This window comes from Erpetoichthys calabaricus, chromosome 7, assembly GCF_900747795.2.
Source record: "Erpetoichthys calabaricus chromosome 7, fErpCal1.3, whole genome shotgun sequence".
Taxonomy (NCBI): Eukaryota; Metazoa; Chordata; class Cladistia; order Polypteriformes; family Polypteridae; genus Erpetoichthys; species Erpetoichthys calabaricus.
In genome coordinates, this window is record NC_041400.2 from 180,927,083 (window position 1) to 180,945,275 (window position 18,193).

Consider the following 18,193-nt stretch of genomic DNA (forward strand, 5'->3'; position numbering starts at 1 on the left):
TACTGCATTCTATGGGTTATCTCTGCATCTTAATTTCCCATCTTGGGCTGCCATTGATCCTAGATATTTAAATGTATCCACTATTTTCAACTTCTGAACCCTGATCACCATTAATCCTCTATATTCTGTTCTCTTTGTATTAATTTTCAACCCTCTATCTTCCAAAATGTTTAAAAACCAAAACATTTAGTATATTTAACATGTTGGTAATAAAAAAAAGGTATGGGCTATTATAAAAATAATAAAGAGGTTGGATGCATAAAATTATTGAAGTGTATGATTGAATCTTTTTAATTTGTTACTCTTTGTCATTTTAAAATGCATATGCAAATACTGTCATGACATCAAAAATAACAGAGGGCTTTGTTTTAGTACCTTGTTTGTGCTGGTGGTTTAAAAGCTCTACGTATCACATGAGGACAGGAGGAGCACTTTGGTCAGTGGCTGTTGTATGTAAAGTGCTTTATAAATAAAGTTGACTTGACTTGACTTAACATCAGTGTTGAATCCTAGAAATGAGATGTTTTTTCTTGTACATTACTATGAAAATCATTGTGCTACTTTAGTGTTAGAGGTTTACTGACAGAATTGTCACTTTATTATAGAATATTTTAACATTATGAAACCAGTCTTTTTACCCATTTTTTTATTACTACCATATGTACTCGCAGATAAGTCGGAACTTGATTTTACTGTATAATTTCTGGTATTTTATAATGTCGGCCGTATACCGTATATACTCGCGGATAAGTTCTCCCGCGGATTAGTCAGGACTTGCTTTTACAGTATAACTTCTGGTATTTTATAATGTTGGCCATATAAGTCGAGGATTATGATATGCTAACGCCTATATAGGTGTGGCAATGTGCTGTATCAGCGCATGCTCCTAACATCTTTTCTATTGTGCCTACATGACCACACGGTAATACCTGAACTATTCCGAATCGACGTTTGCATTGCTTTGTGTTTTTTGTATCTCACACACTCATACTTCTCTATCATAAGAGCATCCCTTATCTACGATGGAGTGTTCGATCAGAAGAAAATATGAAGCTGGTTTTAAATTAAATGTTGTTGAAGTAGTGAAAGAAATTGGTAACTGCACTGCTGCAACAAAATTCAATGCGTCTGAGAAATTGATGTGAGATTGGAGGAGGCAAGAAAAAAAAATGTACTGTCTCATTTTTGAACGGGTGTATAAGTTGGGGTCTGATTTTATGATCGATTTTTTTTGGTTTCAAGACCCGCCTTATACGTGAGTATATACGGTAAACTGTATCTTTTTCCTTGGTCTTCTGCTGACCAAAAAGAGCAATGGGGATGAATGGCATACTTTTAATGTGATAGATTATTAACTTTTGTCATTTTTCAATTAACATTAATGCTATTAATATTTAAAGCTATTAATGCTTTACCACTTTGCAACAAATATCAGATTAATTCAAGCTAAACAGTGTAACTTAACAATGCAGCAACATTAAATATGCTAAAAAAATCCTGATTAAAAAAAAAAAGGTGTTAATGAATGACATAATTCAAATGTCATTTATTTTCAATGGTTAGTGTAGGTTATCATGCTTTACCATTTTGTAATGAACATGTAAGGTTCATTTAAACAAGCATTTAGCAACATTAGATATGCTTAAAAAAACATGGGAACCTTTTTCTGTGGTTTTATTTCTCATCGTTCATGAATTTCATGAACTCTCAATTCACAACACTCCACTGAACTTCATCTTTAGCCTGATACGGAGCACTCTAAGACGTGGCTCTTTGTTACCAGGTGTTACTTGCATTAATCCTCTTTGGTGGAAATGAAACTGGCTTAGATAAGCCCGGCATCTCAATTTAAACAAGACTTACTTGCTAAGTGCACTTTGTGGAAGACCCCCTGTCAAACACCTGAGTACTCATCTGTGTGTTGCTCTTTCCTAGTTATAAAGAACATGTATTGACCAAGTGAATACAAAAAAATAATGTGCTGATTTATAAGTATATACTATTCTTTAATTAAGAAACTGGCTGCAAAAAGAATTGTCCAAAAATGGGATTTCTAATCCCATCTCTACTTAAGTCACTCTTTGAGATTTTACTGTCTGAAAAAAAATCTTCTTTGGGTGACCTCTACTATTATCTACTCACTGAAGTCACTGCTGACTTCAGCAATAATCATATGTTATATGATAATCTCTTATTAGATGTATATTTATATATACAGTGTGTATCTTGTCGTGTCTTGGCTACTGAGTTGCACAAAAGACGGGCAAAGGGCGGAATGAGCAAAGAGATCTTTCTATTTTGGCACTTGTAGGAACAGCACTCAGTCTTTATTCAGTATCAGAGTCTTTATTGAAACACCCAGCAAAGCAGACAAGTCACTAGTTGTCTCTATTACTCCACCTTCACTTCAGTTGTTTTATTTACAACATGCAAACCTTTCATCGGTTTCTTTCCCACATTGCCGTAAAGGGTTCCAACCAAGGTTATTATAGTTTTGCATTTTTATATTAGTTTTTATTTCTATATTTTTTTCTGACCTTACTTGGAAATTCAGTTTGGTTTTAGTTTTCCTTCATCGTGTATTTTTAGCTTTAGTTTTTTTTTTTTTAACAAAGACATTTATATTTTATTTTTATATATATTAGTTTCAGTTTTAGTTTTATTAATTATAGTATGGTTAAAGAGCTACTATGGAGTTTAGTTTTTGTGTCATAATGAGACAGAACTGTTCACTTAACGGGTTTGGATATAATATGAATTTAATGTTAGTGGAAGCTTGCTACACTACACAACACACTTTACTATTTGGTTTTGTTTTTGTCTGATAAAAACAAGCATAATCAAAACCAGGTACTGAATATGAACAATTTTACACAATTTTATAATTTTTAAAATATTTTCAGTGTCATTTGTGCTGAACAAATCTGCACTGACTGTTGGCATTTTTTTTCTTTTCCTTTTATTGTCCAGAATGGGCCAATTTGTAATGAACTTTAGGTAAATTTTAAGGTGTGAGGGTTTTTTTACTCTAAATGTCTACAACACACAACATATCCTGCTCCAACGACAATGTGCTTATAATGAATGCCTTCAATATTTCATTCGAAAACACTGGGCTTTGTTATTTTCTACTAGCCATACTGATCTCTGATTCCATCTCAGGCCCAAACAATTTAGAGACAGAATTTTTCACCTGTAGGCCTGGAAAGATATAAAAAAATAAGAAAAAAGATTCTACTGTGTTTTGACAGGTGTAACCATGCAAATCACGGGGGTTAAGGAAGAACAAGGCTCTTGGGCGTGAATCAGTGTGCAGACCCCACCTAGATCTATTGAGAGAAAGAAAGAAAAACAAGCATGTACCCTGTAGTGTGAAGGTTAGGGGCAGTGAGACTTGAATAGCCCATCATAAGAACAGTAAATCCTTAATGAGCAGAGCATGAGCAGGTAATAAGAGTATTAAGAGATTAAGAACAATTTATGCATTATCTACACCTGTTTATCCAGAGCAGGATCACAGCAACCTGGAGTCTACCCCAGCAGATTTGGATGCAAGGCAGGAAAAATCTCTGGTATGCAATATGTATGATATGGCTGATGTTAAGAGCAAAAAGAATATGATATTTCAACTGTCTGATTTGAGAGAGAGAGAAACATTGAAAAAAATGGGGACAGATATTTTAAAGCATAATTCTGCTTCTGGATTATTTTCACAATATGAGGTAGTTTGAGCTGTGAATATGAACTAAAAAGATAAAATAATAAATATAGAATAAATACAAAGACAAATGAGTATGTTTAGCTTTTCACCACTTGGCAGACTCTCTTCGCCCACCTACCTGTAGCTCAGTAGAGACATTGCCAACTCAGGAATTTTACAAGGTTTGTATCACTTTGTTATTAAATGACTTTTTTAAAGCAAAAGTGATAGGTCAGCAATAATATGCTGATCTTGTATGATGACCCAGTCTGTCTCTCGATCAGTGCCGTTTTATTTTTAAAAATCGGGAGTGATCAGTCTCCCCTAGACTTTCTCGTGTACTCAGATGGACATTTGAGGAGTAAACCGCAAGACAGTGATTATATTATGTACATTAAAGAACCATCCACAACAAATCAAATTAATAATATATTGAACAATTATTGTTATTATAAAAGTAAAGTTGAATAAATCGGACTCTGCAGCTGCATGAATAAAAAAAAATATTGAGTATGTGTTCAGGTAAAGTACCACTTCCAATTAATGGATTTGGCCCAAAAGTTAATACAGATCTACAGTCTGGTGTAACAACCACATGCCAAATTTCATCCATCTATCTCATTGCGTTTTTGAGATATCGTGTTTATATACACACACACACACACATACAGACATAATTTCAAAAAACGGTGTTTTCAGACTCGGGGAGTTCTAAAATGTCAAGATTCATCAAAATGTCGAGGTCGATTTTTTTTCATGTTTAGTATAGTGCAAAGTGGCAGGGGAATTGCTGTCAATAAAAAGCAGGCACCTGAGAAATAAACTAAAACGTTACTCACTCATGATTTTTTTGTCCATACGGTAAAGTTTTTGTTGAGCAGCACATTCTGATTTCAGGCTTTTGAATTACATCTTGATATACAACAAGTGCAAAGAAAGGTGGCACGTAAATTTGCTTTCTACTCCACAGGCTTTACATGCATATTCAGCTTGCTCTGTCACCGCAAATGCTGTGTGAACAGCCGCCCTCCATCACCAGCCATCGTTCACTGGATGAATACGTGCGGGTGGCACGTGGCGGATGGCTTTCAGTTTTAGAGTTAAATGTTATAAAGGTTCAAAACTAACAGCAAGAAAATTAATTCAAAAACAAAAACTAAAATTATGTTTAGTAAATTATTATTTTATTTCAGTTAGTCTTTCCAGCTACTTTAATAGTTTTGTTTAGTTTTAGTTTTTCATTTCAGTTTTGTTAATTATTTTATTTCAGTTTACGAAAATGTTTTTTTAATAATAGTTTCAGTTTTGATTTTAGTTTTCGTTCACTATAATAACCTTGGTTCCAACACCCAATGGTAACGCACAGTCCTTTTTCGGTCCCTCCTTTATTTGCTCTGTTCTCTCTCCTGCACCTAGGTGACTGTTGTCCATCTCTTCTCCCCACTTCGACTCCCTGGGCTAAATGGAGGGCTCTCTTTTAACTCTGGATTTGGGAGTACATCTGGTGTTTATTCTAATGCCTCCTGTAAGCACTACCCTGTCAGGCAGGACCCCCAGCAGTCCTTGTGCCGTCTACATCTGACACTTCCCTCGGGCAGGACCCCACGGAACCCAACCGGGCAGGCCTATGGGACCACAACTCCATGGTGCTCTGTCCATATTTATACTGGGACTTCCAAGACAGGATTCTGCCACCCAGTGTATGGGGGAACGCTCAGGCCATAGCATGCAGTCACCCACTGTCCTGTCCTTCCAGGTGCTCAAGTCCAACTAGTGTGTCCTTCCATGGTTCCTGGGATGCCAGCCCCTGTGTAGCTGCTGCTGAATTGTCTTTCTGTGTCCAAGTCCTGGCATTGAATGGGAATATCGCTGCTCCCCCACTGTCCTTCCTTTCCCATGGGTTCCTAATATATTGGCGGGAGCCACACGTTTTTTTCCTATGTAGACCCTTTATCTTATTTGAACTAACACAGAAGTACTTAAAGCACGTAAGAATTCTGCAGTTGCCCAGGGTTTCATTGGAGCTTTTGTAGTAAAATAAGGTATTGTTGTGTTTCTCTTTTTTATGATGAAAATAAAAGTTTAATGTTAATTTTTTTTAGCATTTCATTTTTTTATTTTCTCTTCTGAAGTAACACTGTGCTTTCTTGTTCTCCAATAGCCACAGTGAGAAGAAGTCACTAAATGTCCATCACTTCTGGCCATACTGAAAAAAATTAAAAGATGGTTAAAAACACATTTCCGATGTATACCCTGACACTTATTAGCCATACACAGCCTTTTTTTTTTCTTTTACAGATGCACACTTATGTTTTCTTTCCTTTTCTCTATAGTAGTTCTTTCCTTATGCCATTACAATTTATATATCATTTACCCGTTTTGTATAATTAGATGCCAATTCACGTATACAGGAGACAGAATGGAAAGAAAAGGCAAAAGCAGATCTAGAAGAATGGTACAGCAGACAGGATGAGCAGCTGGAAAAGACAAAAGTTAACAACAGGTAAAATTTCTCTTTTCTCTTCACAAAGCATCCACATATGTAAGTCTGCAGAATCTTAGTGAGACACAAATAAATATTTTGCTTTAATTCCATGTATTTTGCTAATAACAGATTGAGGGAATTGAGAATAAAATGACAGTTGAATTATGACATTTCATAACTGCAAATTATGTTTTGCACAGTATGCCTTTTTATAGTTTCAGTTTTGTGCTTGCAAGTATTTAGCAGCCTTTGCTGAAATGAAAAATTATTAATATGAAAATGTTCATATATTCATCTGTCTAGTTACTCATTAATGAAGGAGTTTTAAAGACAACAGTGACTTAAAAGCATAAATGTGCAAGACTTTAGCAAACTGATAATGCTTTATTTCTAATTTTAAATGGTCTTACCCTGCACAAGTTTCCTATCTTCCAGTTACAAATTGTGTTTGATCACAGGAGAAGAATAAGGGCCTGCTGCAAAGAATTGTATCCCATTATATTTTGGACTCCCTTCAAAGCAGATTTCACAATGGTGAAGTATCCTAGCCAAAATCATCCCCTGATTCGGCACAAAGCAAATGGACTACGAGCATGAAAATGCCTTTAAGTGGTTCACTTCTTGCGGGCATAAATTACATCTGCTAAAAATACACAGGAGGTGCACGATGTCTGTGCCATTTAAATGAACTGACACCCAGGGCTGTGGAGTCAGAGTCAGTAAAAATGTACAGACTCCAAATAAATGTAAATTGTAATATAATATGTTAAAATTTCCAATTTGACTTATGTTAATTCAATTTAACATTTTTTCTTCTAGCCTTTTGGTAAAAAAAAATATATAGCCTCTTTTTATTGTGAAATTATTGTTTAATACATAATCTACAAAAGCCGGTTTGAATCCCATAAATGCCAAAAGGGACTCTGTTCTGTTGGGCCCTTGAGCAAGGCCCTTAACCTGCAATTGCTCCGTCCTGGGTATGACGTTAATCTGCATCCAGCCCTGCATGTAGGCCTTCCAACCTGCACGGAAAAACTTGGGGGGTTGGTGGCAGAATTTGCACTCCATCCACCATAAAAAAACCTCACACTGGTTCCATTCCATCTGGACTAGTGTGGTGCTGAGGTGTCACCCATTGCGTGGCTACATTCGAGCCTTAATCTGGATCCTGAGTTGGTTTGTCATGAGGTTGGTGCAGCAATGTGCTGTATCAGCATGTGCTCCTAACCCCTCTCTCTCTCTCTCTAAAAGCCACCCGAACTTTAACAGGTTAGGGTGCTAAAAAGTTGCCTGATGATTCACAATGGTGGCGATGAAGTATGTTGTGTGCTTTCATTCAGCAAAATGAATATAACAGTCTAATTACAAAGAGAGGAGTCCGAGTTGGTGGTACCTTAAAATTTGGAGTCCGATTCAAAGGTTTTATAGTATGTACCGATTCCACAGCCCTACTGAGCACGCATTATCAGAATCAGAAAAACTTTATTAATCCTGAAGGAAATTATTATTTCAGTTAAAGTAACGTAAACTCTTGATTCCTGTTATACTGACAGTCAGACATTTCCCTGTTTTTTATATTATGATCAAGTCGGATCATACATATCTGATTTGCCTTCATTTCTGTATATCAGACCCATTTCCAGTTCTTTGATTCCGTATCCTGGGGGTAAACCTTAATTTTGACATTTACAGAGGAACACACTTAACATCCTACTTCTTCTGCTCTGGACACCAGATAGACCTTCACTGATTTTTTGAAAGTCTGTGTAAAGTTTGCACATTCTGTCCATGTTGGCCTGGGATTTACTCTGGGTACTTTTCTTCTCACATCTCAGTGATGTGTAATTTAATCGGTGACTAAAAATTAAATGTTACCGGGTACATTCATGGCAATGCTCTGCGATGGACTGGTGCTCTATCCAGGTTTGGTTCCCACCTTGCCATCGGTATTGCTAAAATATGTTCTGGCGTCTAAAGTAGGTCTGAAAATGGATGGATGGTTTCTGCTGAAAGTAAATACCATAATACATTACCATAACCAGCACTTTCAAGAGAATGCTGTTAAGTTAAGATTACATCATCAGGGTTGACTTGTTAGGTCTCCCTCAAACTAACTGATCAAGGAGATGAAGAAATGTGCAGTATCAGTATCTACAACTTTGTAATTTTTTTTGTTTAACAACATTACTTGTTGCACTTATTTATATGTGAATGTGAATAGCCTTCTTTAATGTGTCATTTTCTGTATTTTAGGTGCTTTATTTCTCTTTTTAAAATATAAAGATGTTATTTTTTCCTTTTAAATGTAAAAGCCTGTAACCAGTTTTTTCTTCCTTTTACCACATTTTGTCTTCTCTTTTGCTCACTGCTTTCCAACTGGACCTTACTGTCTAGGGTGCAAGATGAAGCTTTCTACAAACAGCCCTTCGCTGACCTCATTGGTTATGTGTATGTTGCTAAACTCATGTCTTTTAATTGCTTTTCATATCTCTTTCTTACTCATTTAATCAGTCACACATTTTTAGTTCTCACATTCTTTCATTGAGGTTTCTAGATATTGATTATGTATTAGAGTTATCGTTGAGAATTTGATATTTTTTTTTTGGATATTAGGAGAAAGGAGGAGGCAGAAAATCCCGAAATGTAGAATTTCTGGGCCCACATCGAGGTTCCGAGGGTAGCAGTGCTGCATCATGTCTCCTTGTCCCCGGTTCAGGTGGCTGTAACACTTAAGGGTTTAAACATTCTCCTCGTGTTAACATGGATTTCCTCCTCATTTTCCAACTTCTTCATTCTAAAGACATTATTGATCGATTAGTGGATTACTAAACATTGGCCCGATTTGGAAGTTTGAATATATTTTCTATCTCACCCCAGACTCATTGTTGCCTTATGCCAGATCCTTCAAAGATGGGCTTAGAAGGACAACTCTCAACTATGAAATATAATAATTGACCAAAAACAAATCAATCCTTTTCATTCATTTAGTCAAAATTAACAGGAAATATCTGCAATGTGGATGGTCCACAGTTGGCTACCGCTAATGGCTTATGGATCCAGTGTTCTGGGTTTAAATCCCATGCCTGATCCATGTCTGCTTGGGTTTTCCCTCCCACATCTCCAGATACCTAAGATAGGTGTGGATTTGCTTGTGATTGGGCCTTGTTATTCACTGGTTTCTTGCCTTGAGTCCAGTGCTGGGAGGATATGTTTAAGCCCCTGGCTTAAGCAGTTTAAGAATATTTTTTTTTTGTTAAATTATGCCATGGATAATTTGAAATTTCCAGCTTGCTTTTGCAGCATTGCAAAGCAATCCATTGCATGTGAAGTTGGTCTTCAAAACAGCATCATGTAGAGTTGTGTATTTGAAGAACAAGAAATAACAGCAAAGCTTGTGTGGACTGTCCTTCTCCATCTACCCTACGGTCCAGATCTTGCTCCCTCAGTTTCCCACCTCTTTTGAACCCTCAAAAGATGTCATTTCATGGGAAAAGGTCTGGGGTGATGTCAAGGTCATTGAAGAAGTGACACCTTTACAGTAGCAGGAAAAGTTATTTGATCCCTCGTTTATCCATAAATTGTCTTAAAATATGGTGTGCTCTTCATGTAAGATACAATAATGAACAAACACAATTTACTTAACTAATAATACACACATTTCTGTATTGTTCTTGTACATCCTAAATACATCATTCAGACATTCACAGGTGTAGGCTGGAAAAAGTCTGTGAACTCCTAGGCTGACGGTTTCAATTAAAGCTAATTAGAGTCAGGAGTTAGCAAACTTGGAATCCAACCAATGAAATGAGTGTGGAGGTGTGGTTTAGAGATACTTTAGCTTATTAAAAAAAAAAAGAAAAAAGCCATTTTGAGTTTGCAATTGAGAAGAAACATCTGCGGATGTGAAGTGTACTTTACAAAACCGAGATCTCAGATGAAGACTTGCTGATCTGCATGAAGCTGGAAAGGGCTACAGAGTAATTTCAAAGAGTTTAGATATTTGTTAGTCCACAGTTCCATACATTTCGTTTAAATGGAGATGACTTAGTACTGTGGTTTCTTTCCTTAGAACAACAACAACAACATTTATTTATATAGCACATTTTCATACAAAAAAGTAGCTCAAAGTGCTTTACATAGTGAAAAAAAGAAAAATAAAGGACAAAATAAGAAATTAAAATAAGTCAACATTAGTTAACATAGAATAAGAGTAAGGTCCAATGGCCAGGGAGGACAGAAAAAACAACAAAAAAAAAAAAACTCCAGACAGCTGGAGAAAAAAATAAAATCTGCTGGGGTTCCAGGCCACGAGACCCCCCAGTCCCCTCTGGGCATTCTACCTAACATAAATGAAATAGTCCTCTTTGTATTTAGGGTTCTCACGGAAGGACTTGATGATGGTGGTCATGCAGACTTCTGGCTTTTAATCCATCACTGTTGGAACATCACGGTGCTTTGAGTAGATGGTGGTGGCGCCACCACCAAAAGGAAACCGGAAAAAGAAACAGAAGAGAGTAGGGGTTAGTACAGATTTTAGAGCCACCATGAATAGTTATTATAATGAATTGGATATATAGAGTATCAGGATTAAATTAAAGTGAAGTTATAAGAAAGCCATGTTAAAATAATGTGTTTTCAGCAGTTTTTTTGAAGTGCTCCACTGTATTAGCCTGGCGAATTCCTATTGGCAGGCTATTCCAGATTTTCGGTGCATAACAGCAGAAAGCCTCCTCACCACTTCTTTTAAGTTTTGCTCTTGGAATTTTAAGGAGACACTCGTTTGAGGATCTGAGGTTACGATTTGGAATATAAGATGTCAGACATTCCGATATATAAGATGGGGTGAGATTATTTAAGGCTTTATAAACCATAAGCAGAATTTTAAAGTCAATCCTGAATGACACAGGTAACCAGTGTAGTGACATTAAAACTGGAGAAATGTGCTCGGATTTTCTTTTCCTGGTTAGGATTCTAGCAGCTGCAATCTGCACTAGTTGCAAACAATTTATGTCTTTTTTGGGTATTCCTGAGAGGAGTGCGTTACAGTAATCTAGTCGACTGAAAACTAATTTCTCGGCATCTTTAAATGATATAAGAGGTCTAACTTTTGCTATGTTTCTTAAGTGAAAAAATGCTGTCCTAGTGATCTGATTAATATACGATTTAAAATTCAGATTACAGTCAACAGTTACCCCTAAGCTTTTTACCTCCGTCTTGACTTTTAATCCTAATGTATCCAGTTTATTACTAATAGCCTCACTGTATCCATTATTGCCAATCACTAAAGTTTCAGTTTTCTCTTTATTTAGCTTGGGAAAGTTACTATTTATCCATTCAGAAATACATTGTGTTAGTGAATCAAGAGAATCGGTGTCATCAGGTGCTATTGATAAATACAGTTGTGTGTCATCAGCATAGCTGTGGTAGCTCACGTTGTGCCCTGAGATAATCTGACCTAACGGAAGCATGTAGATTGAGAAGAGCAGCGGACCCAGGATAGAGCCTTGTGGAACACCATATAGGATATCATGTGTCTTTGACTTGTAATTACCACAACTAACAAAGAATTTTCTCTCTACCAGGTAGGATTCAAACCAATTTAAGACACTGCCAGAGAGGCCCACCCATTGACTAAGGCGATTTCTAAGAATATTGTGATCAATGGTATCAAATGTGGCACTCAGATCTAGGAGGATGAGAACAGATAAATGGTCTCTGTCTGCATTTACCTGCAGGTCATTTACTACTTTAACGAGTGCAGTTTCTGTGCTGTGATTTGTTCTAAAACCTGACTGAAATTTATCAAGAATAGCATGTTTATTGAGGTGCTCATTTAACTGCATAATGACTGCCTTCTCAAGAATTTTACTTAAGAATGGCAGGTTAGAGATGGGTCTAAAATTTTCAAGAGCAGAGGGGTCAAGATTATTTTTCTTAAGTAGGGGTTTAACTACAGCAGTCTTAAGACAGTCTGGGAAGACCTACGTATCTAATGACGAATTTACTATGGCATGAATATTATCAATTAGCACACCCGATACTTCTTTGAAAAAATTTGTTGGTATTGGGTCAAGAGCTATTTTATGTAAATCAGGTAAATCTATCCTGGTGAAAGAGCTTAATTTGTTTATAACGGAGTACTGGGGTTTAGGAGGATCCTCAGTGTTGGGGAGATATACTATGTTATTTCTAATATCATTAATTTTTTGATTGAAAAATACAGCAATAGCCTCACAGGTTTTACTGGAAATACTTAGGAGGCATTCCTTTGAGTTACCTGGGTTTAGAAGTGGACGCCTAGATGAGCTATTTTGAAATGCATAATGTAGTGTGACGTAAAACCCATAAGTAACAGATAAAGGCTTTAAGGAATCACTGGAACAGTTTAACCTCTCTATTTGTGAGTCTATTATAAACTACACATTAAACAGACATGGTGCCCATGGCAGGACAGCAAGGAGAAAGCTACTGTTCTCCAAAATAGAGAAATCGCTGCATGCCTTAAGTTTGCCATAGACCATGTTGGTATTCCACAATGCTACTGGAAAAATGTTTTATAGATTGATGAAACTTAGGTTGAATTGTATGTAGCAGCACCTACAATATGATTTAAAAATGGCACCCTTTAAACCACAAACATGAAAGTATTGTCCCAATGGTGAAGAACAGTGGAGGGAGTGTCATGATTTGGACCTACAGTAGCTTAGAGACTGGACAGTTGCCGTCAGTGAGAGGAAAATTAATTCTCAAGTTTATTAAGGCATCTGACAGGATAATGTCAGTGTGGCTGTCCACCAGCTGAAGCTCAGTAAAAGTTGGGTGATGCAGTAGGACAATTGAACTCTAAACATCAAAGTAAATCTACTACAGAAAGGCTTCACAAAAACAATATCCACTTTTTGGAGTGGCCCAGTCAGAGCTTAGACCTGAACACAGCAGGAATGACATCAAAAGGGCCTTTCACTCCAAGCATCCTAAGAATATGGCTCAGATGAAGAAGTTCTGTAAGGCATAATGGTCCAACATTCCTCCTAAATATTATGCATGTCTGATTCACAGCTTTTAAAGAGCTTACTTGAGGTTACTGCTCCCAAAGGAGGTTTGACCCATTCTTAAATTCTAGGGCTTACTATGAATATTTGATGGGTGTGTGTTTAATAAAGACAGGAAAGATTATAATTGTTTGTATGTTATTAGAGTAAGTATGCTGTGTTTGTCTATACTTGTGACTTAGATGAAGATCAGATCACATTTTATGACCAGTTAATGCAGAAAACCAGGGTTCACATACTTTCACATACTTACTCTTTCCAATGTATCTCATTTTTTGCTTGTGTTATTTAAGTTGAACAGATTACATGAATAAAGGAAGAGCATAGGAAATAGTGACCCTCAAAACTTGCAAGTATATATAACTCATTATCTTATCAGTGTATTCAAACAGTGCTATAATAAAATTAAAGAATGGGTATAGAAAAACTTACTGGACAACCTGATAGGGGATAAGAAAGACGGAGAATAAGTGATGCAAGTGGATGGACTCCTTACATGGATAGAGCTCAGGTGTAGCATTATGGACAAAGACAAGTGGCCAAAGTGGATACAAACAGGAGCAGTACACACATGGGTCATCTTTAAAAACATTTTCATTAATTCCAATGAAAGATTTCTATACCAACAGTAAGATTTTTTTTTATTTATTATGTTTCATATACCTGAATTGAAATTTCCATCACCCCAGGACCATAAAAAATAGACAATCAGGTAGTGAAAACGAAAAAAGGCAGAGGAATACTGCGCCTTGCAACAGTGTTTGGGTCCTTTAAAAGTATAGTAAGTGTGGCAGGGCTACAAATAACAGTTACATATCCTCTTCAAACTTGTATGTTTATTGCATAAGAGAGAAGAAGAAAATGAACAGATAAGTAATTTGTCTGAACTTCAGGAACCTTAAAGTCAAAAACCAAAATGCAGAGCCCTCCATAGTGTTTTTGGACAATGGCACATTTTTCCTAGTTTTCCCCCCTCTGCTCTACAGTTTAAAATTACAAATGAAACAATTCAGACATGATTAAAGTGAACATTGCAGTCTTTCATTTAAGGGTATTTGCATACATTTCCATCACAACATGTAGAAATGACAACACTTTTTCTACATGATCCCCCCATTTCAGGACCCCATAATGTTAGGAATAATTGTGATTACTGAGGTGGGTTTCATTGCTTCATAAGATACCTCAGTTTGCTTCTACCCTTTGGAATCTGTAGCTGATATTGTTCTACTTGAGGACAAGAGCTGTGACAATGAAAGTCAAAGAAGCCATTAAGAGGGCTTAAAATCAAGAATAAAACCATTCAAGACATTGGTAAAACGTTAGGATGACCTAAATTAATCATCTGGAATATAATGAAGACGAAACAACGCACTGGTAGGCCAAGGAAGACCTCCACTGCTGATGACAGAAGACTCCTCACTATGATAAAGAAAAAGCCCCACATGACTGTCACACAGATCAAAAACAGTCATCAGGAGGCAGATGTGGATGTGTCAGAGATGACCATCTGTAGAAGACTTTGTGAAGAGAAACACAGATCACTGTCCTGCTCCACTGACAGATTGAGGAGATCATTCCTCCCCCAAACTATGCGACTCTTCAGTTCCACCCGGGGGGGGGGGGTAAACGTTAACATTTAACATTATACAAAGTTATTGTCTGTTTTTCACCTGCATTATTATCAATCTTTAATTTAATATTATTTATTGTATGCTGCTGCTGGAGAATGTGAATTTCCCATTGGGATTAATAAAGTATCTATCTGTCTATCTATCTATCTATCAGAAGCCACGCTGCAAGAGGCAAACCACTAGTTAGCCACAAATAAAGAGAAAGATCAGGTAACAGTTTGTGAAAAGGGACCTAAAGGAGCCTGTAGAATTCTGGAATAAGGTCTTGTGGAGAGATGAGGCAAATATGAACCTTCATGAGACTGATGAAGAGAAAAGTGTGGAGACCAAAAGCAACTGCCTAAGATCCAAATCATCTATTAAACATGGTGGTGGGTGTGTTATGGCTTGGGTATGTATGGCTGCCACAGGTCCTGGCACACTTCTCTTTATTGATGTTGGAACTACTGATGGCAGTCACACATTGAATTCTGAAGTGTACAGAAGCATCTAATCTGCTCAAGTTCCATTAAATGCATTCAAACTAACTGGACCGCACTTCATTCTACAACAAGATAATGATCCAAACGTACTACTGAGGCAACACAGGAATTTATCAAAGCTAAAAAATGGAAAATTCTTGGATGGCAAATAAAATGCAATTGAGCAGACCTTTCATATGCTGAAAAGAAGCCTTAAGGGAACCAGCCCCCAAAACAAATGGGGGGCTGAAGATTGCAGAATTAGAGGCTTGGCAGAACATAACCAGAGGAGATCCTCAGCACCTGGTGATATCTATGAATTACAGACTTCAAGCAGTCATTGCATGCAAGGGAAATGCAACAAAGTCCTAAATATGATGGCTTTAATAGACCTGCCATTGCTGTGCCCCAAGCGTTATGGTGCCATGAAATGGGGTAATTTCTACATGGTGTTACCAAAATGTATGCAAAGTCTGCAATATGCACTTTAATCATGCCTCAATGGTTTGATTTGTAATTTTAAACTGTAGAGCAGAGGGGTAAATCAAAGAAAACATGTGTTTGTTCTAAACATTATGGAGGGCACTGTACATTGCCTGGATAAGTCATTAGACCTCGTGCATCAATATTTGACTTAGCCACCTTCTGTCACCGGCTTTTGGGGTGGGTGTTTGTTAGTTTAGTTATTTTTGCACGTTCTTCTTGATTGATTTGCATTCAAGAAAGGGAGGTAGTAGGATGACACAGCTAAAGCCCTGGCTGGCCTTTAAACCACAAGGTTCAGTGCCCACTGCTGACTCACATTGTGACCCTATGCAAGTCACCTAAACTCGAGTTGTAAAAAGTTGTGAAAGTTATCGTGATGAGTGAAACAGGGAAGTTTTGATTTGCATACAGTTTTCTCGAAAACTGACATTTAAATTGATTTTGCAGGTGATTTTACAATTGTGAAATGTGAAGCACAAAGGACATTGCTTCCTAAAGCCTTGTTCACTCTTCCTCGTTTACTTACGTTTTTCCACAACTGCAAAATGCATGTAATTTGTCACATGCCAGTAAAATCAGTTCATTTTATCACTGTAGAGTAGTGTAGTGCTTTTTAAATATGACAAGCTGTATATTTTCCTCCTAGCAACCAGTATTTCCTGTTTCTTGTTAAGGATACGCACTCTCCCAACACGACGAAACTTCAAGTGTCTTTTCTGTCTCCGATGCATCTTTAGGATTGCGATTACTGAGATTGTCATCACATTTGGCAAAGTGGGGATTGTATTACCTGAACACTTGTAGAGGCTCAAATGACATCTTTCTTTAAATACCAAATAACAGGCATCTATATATATATAATCCCTATGTGCGTCCAGGAGTCCGTGTGTGGGTGTCTTCTGGTGAAGTGCGCCTGCGCGGGGCACGGTGCTATGCGCGATATTACTGTCAGAGAAAGTTAGAGGCGTTTTACGGAAATACAAACCAGTATTACTGTGAGAGGAAATTAAAGGTACACAATACAGTGACACATATTACAGCCACATACAAGCCAGTACTACTGTCAGAGGAAATTAAAGGCATATTACCGACGTGCACGCCTGTATTACCACCAGAGAAAATTAAAGGTATATTACGGACGTATATTACGGACAAACAAGCCAGCGGATGTACAAGACGGTATCCTTCAATAAGGGCGCGCACAGGCATCCTTCAATAAGGGTGCGCACAAAAAGGCGAGCCTCAAAAGGACGACCTCAATTGGGCGCAGCGAATAAAGGCGTGCGTAAATAAAGATCTGCACCTGTTGCTCTTCACATATTCCAGAGCCATTTGAACTAAATTATCTACGCGCCCTTATTGAATAGAGCCGTACAAGACAGTATTACTGTCACAGAAAATTAAAGACACACAATACACGGCAGCAGCCCATGAAGAACGGTCAAGCTCAGCAAGTAAAGATCAACAAAAGAAAGGCTGAAAGAAAGAAAAATACGACCAACAAAAAGAATGAGGTCAAAGTCCCTTGCCATTTAATATAGACTGTTCCTACTAATGTTTATGCACTACTGTTCTAGCGCCCGTTATTGTAACGGGCTAAATGACTAGTATGGAATAAATGTGTGTATGTGTATGTAACATGAATTTCCCTGAAAGTGAATTTGTTTTGCAAATTTTTCTCTTTTTCAAAGTGAAACAACAAGTTTTACTGCGAATCCAATTTTTTGCAAATTGTTTTGCTCATCGGTAATCATGATCTTGTAATTTACCTTAGTTTGGGTAAAGGTATTGACTTTATATACAATAATAATAAAAGTTATCAGTGGACTGGTGTGTACATCTTATGCCAAAACAGTACTCCTTTAAAAATAACTTCAATAATAAAAGCTTGTAACTTGTCTCCTTCAAAATATTAACAAAGCTTCACATGCTTGTTAATAATAATTATTAAATACATTTGCAGTATATAGTGCTTTTCTTGTTACGCAAAGCGTTTTACATAGACAGAAGGGAACCACCTGGATGATATGACAGCAGCCATTATTACACCAGTATGCTTACCACCACACATTAGCTATTAGCTGGTGAAGGGCTGAGAGAGAGCTAATTAGAGACAAGAGGTGATTAGGGGGCCAGTATGGATGAGGCCAGGATGGGAAATATAGTGATCTTTTTTGGAAGATGCTCAGGGATCTTTAATTAACCACAGAAACATTATCACTGCATTTGGAAATTGGGATCCACACGCAGACAACAGGGTAAGTGCTCCTTGCTGGCCTCACCAACACCTCTTCCAGCAGCAGCCCAAGCTTTTCCTAGGTGGTATCCCATCCAAGTTACTGGCTGGATTGGAACTTTGTTAGCTTCGGGTGGAT

The 18,193-nt window shown here is 37.2% G+C and overlaps 1 protein-coding gene across 3 annotated transcripts in view; it reads left to right on the forward strand.

Annotated features, from left to right (window-relative positions):
• clta (clathrin, light chain A) overlaps positions 1–18,193 on the forward strand; it is a 72,741-nt gene that overhangs the window by 42,629 nt on the left and 11,919 nt on the right. For 2 of the 3 annotated variants that reach the window (XM_051929939.1, XM_028805795.2), the window contains exons 4-5: positions 6,092–6,203; positions 8,580–8,633. In XM_051929939.1, coding sequence (XP_051785899.1) covers positions 6,092–6,203; positions 8,580–8,633 — 166 coding nt within the window. The remainder of the gene's footprint in view (positions 1–6,091; positions 6,204–8,579; positions 8,634–18,193) is intronic. The other variant, XM_028805796.2, reaches the window with a different exon arrangement.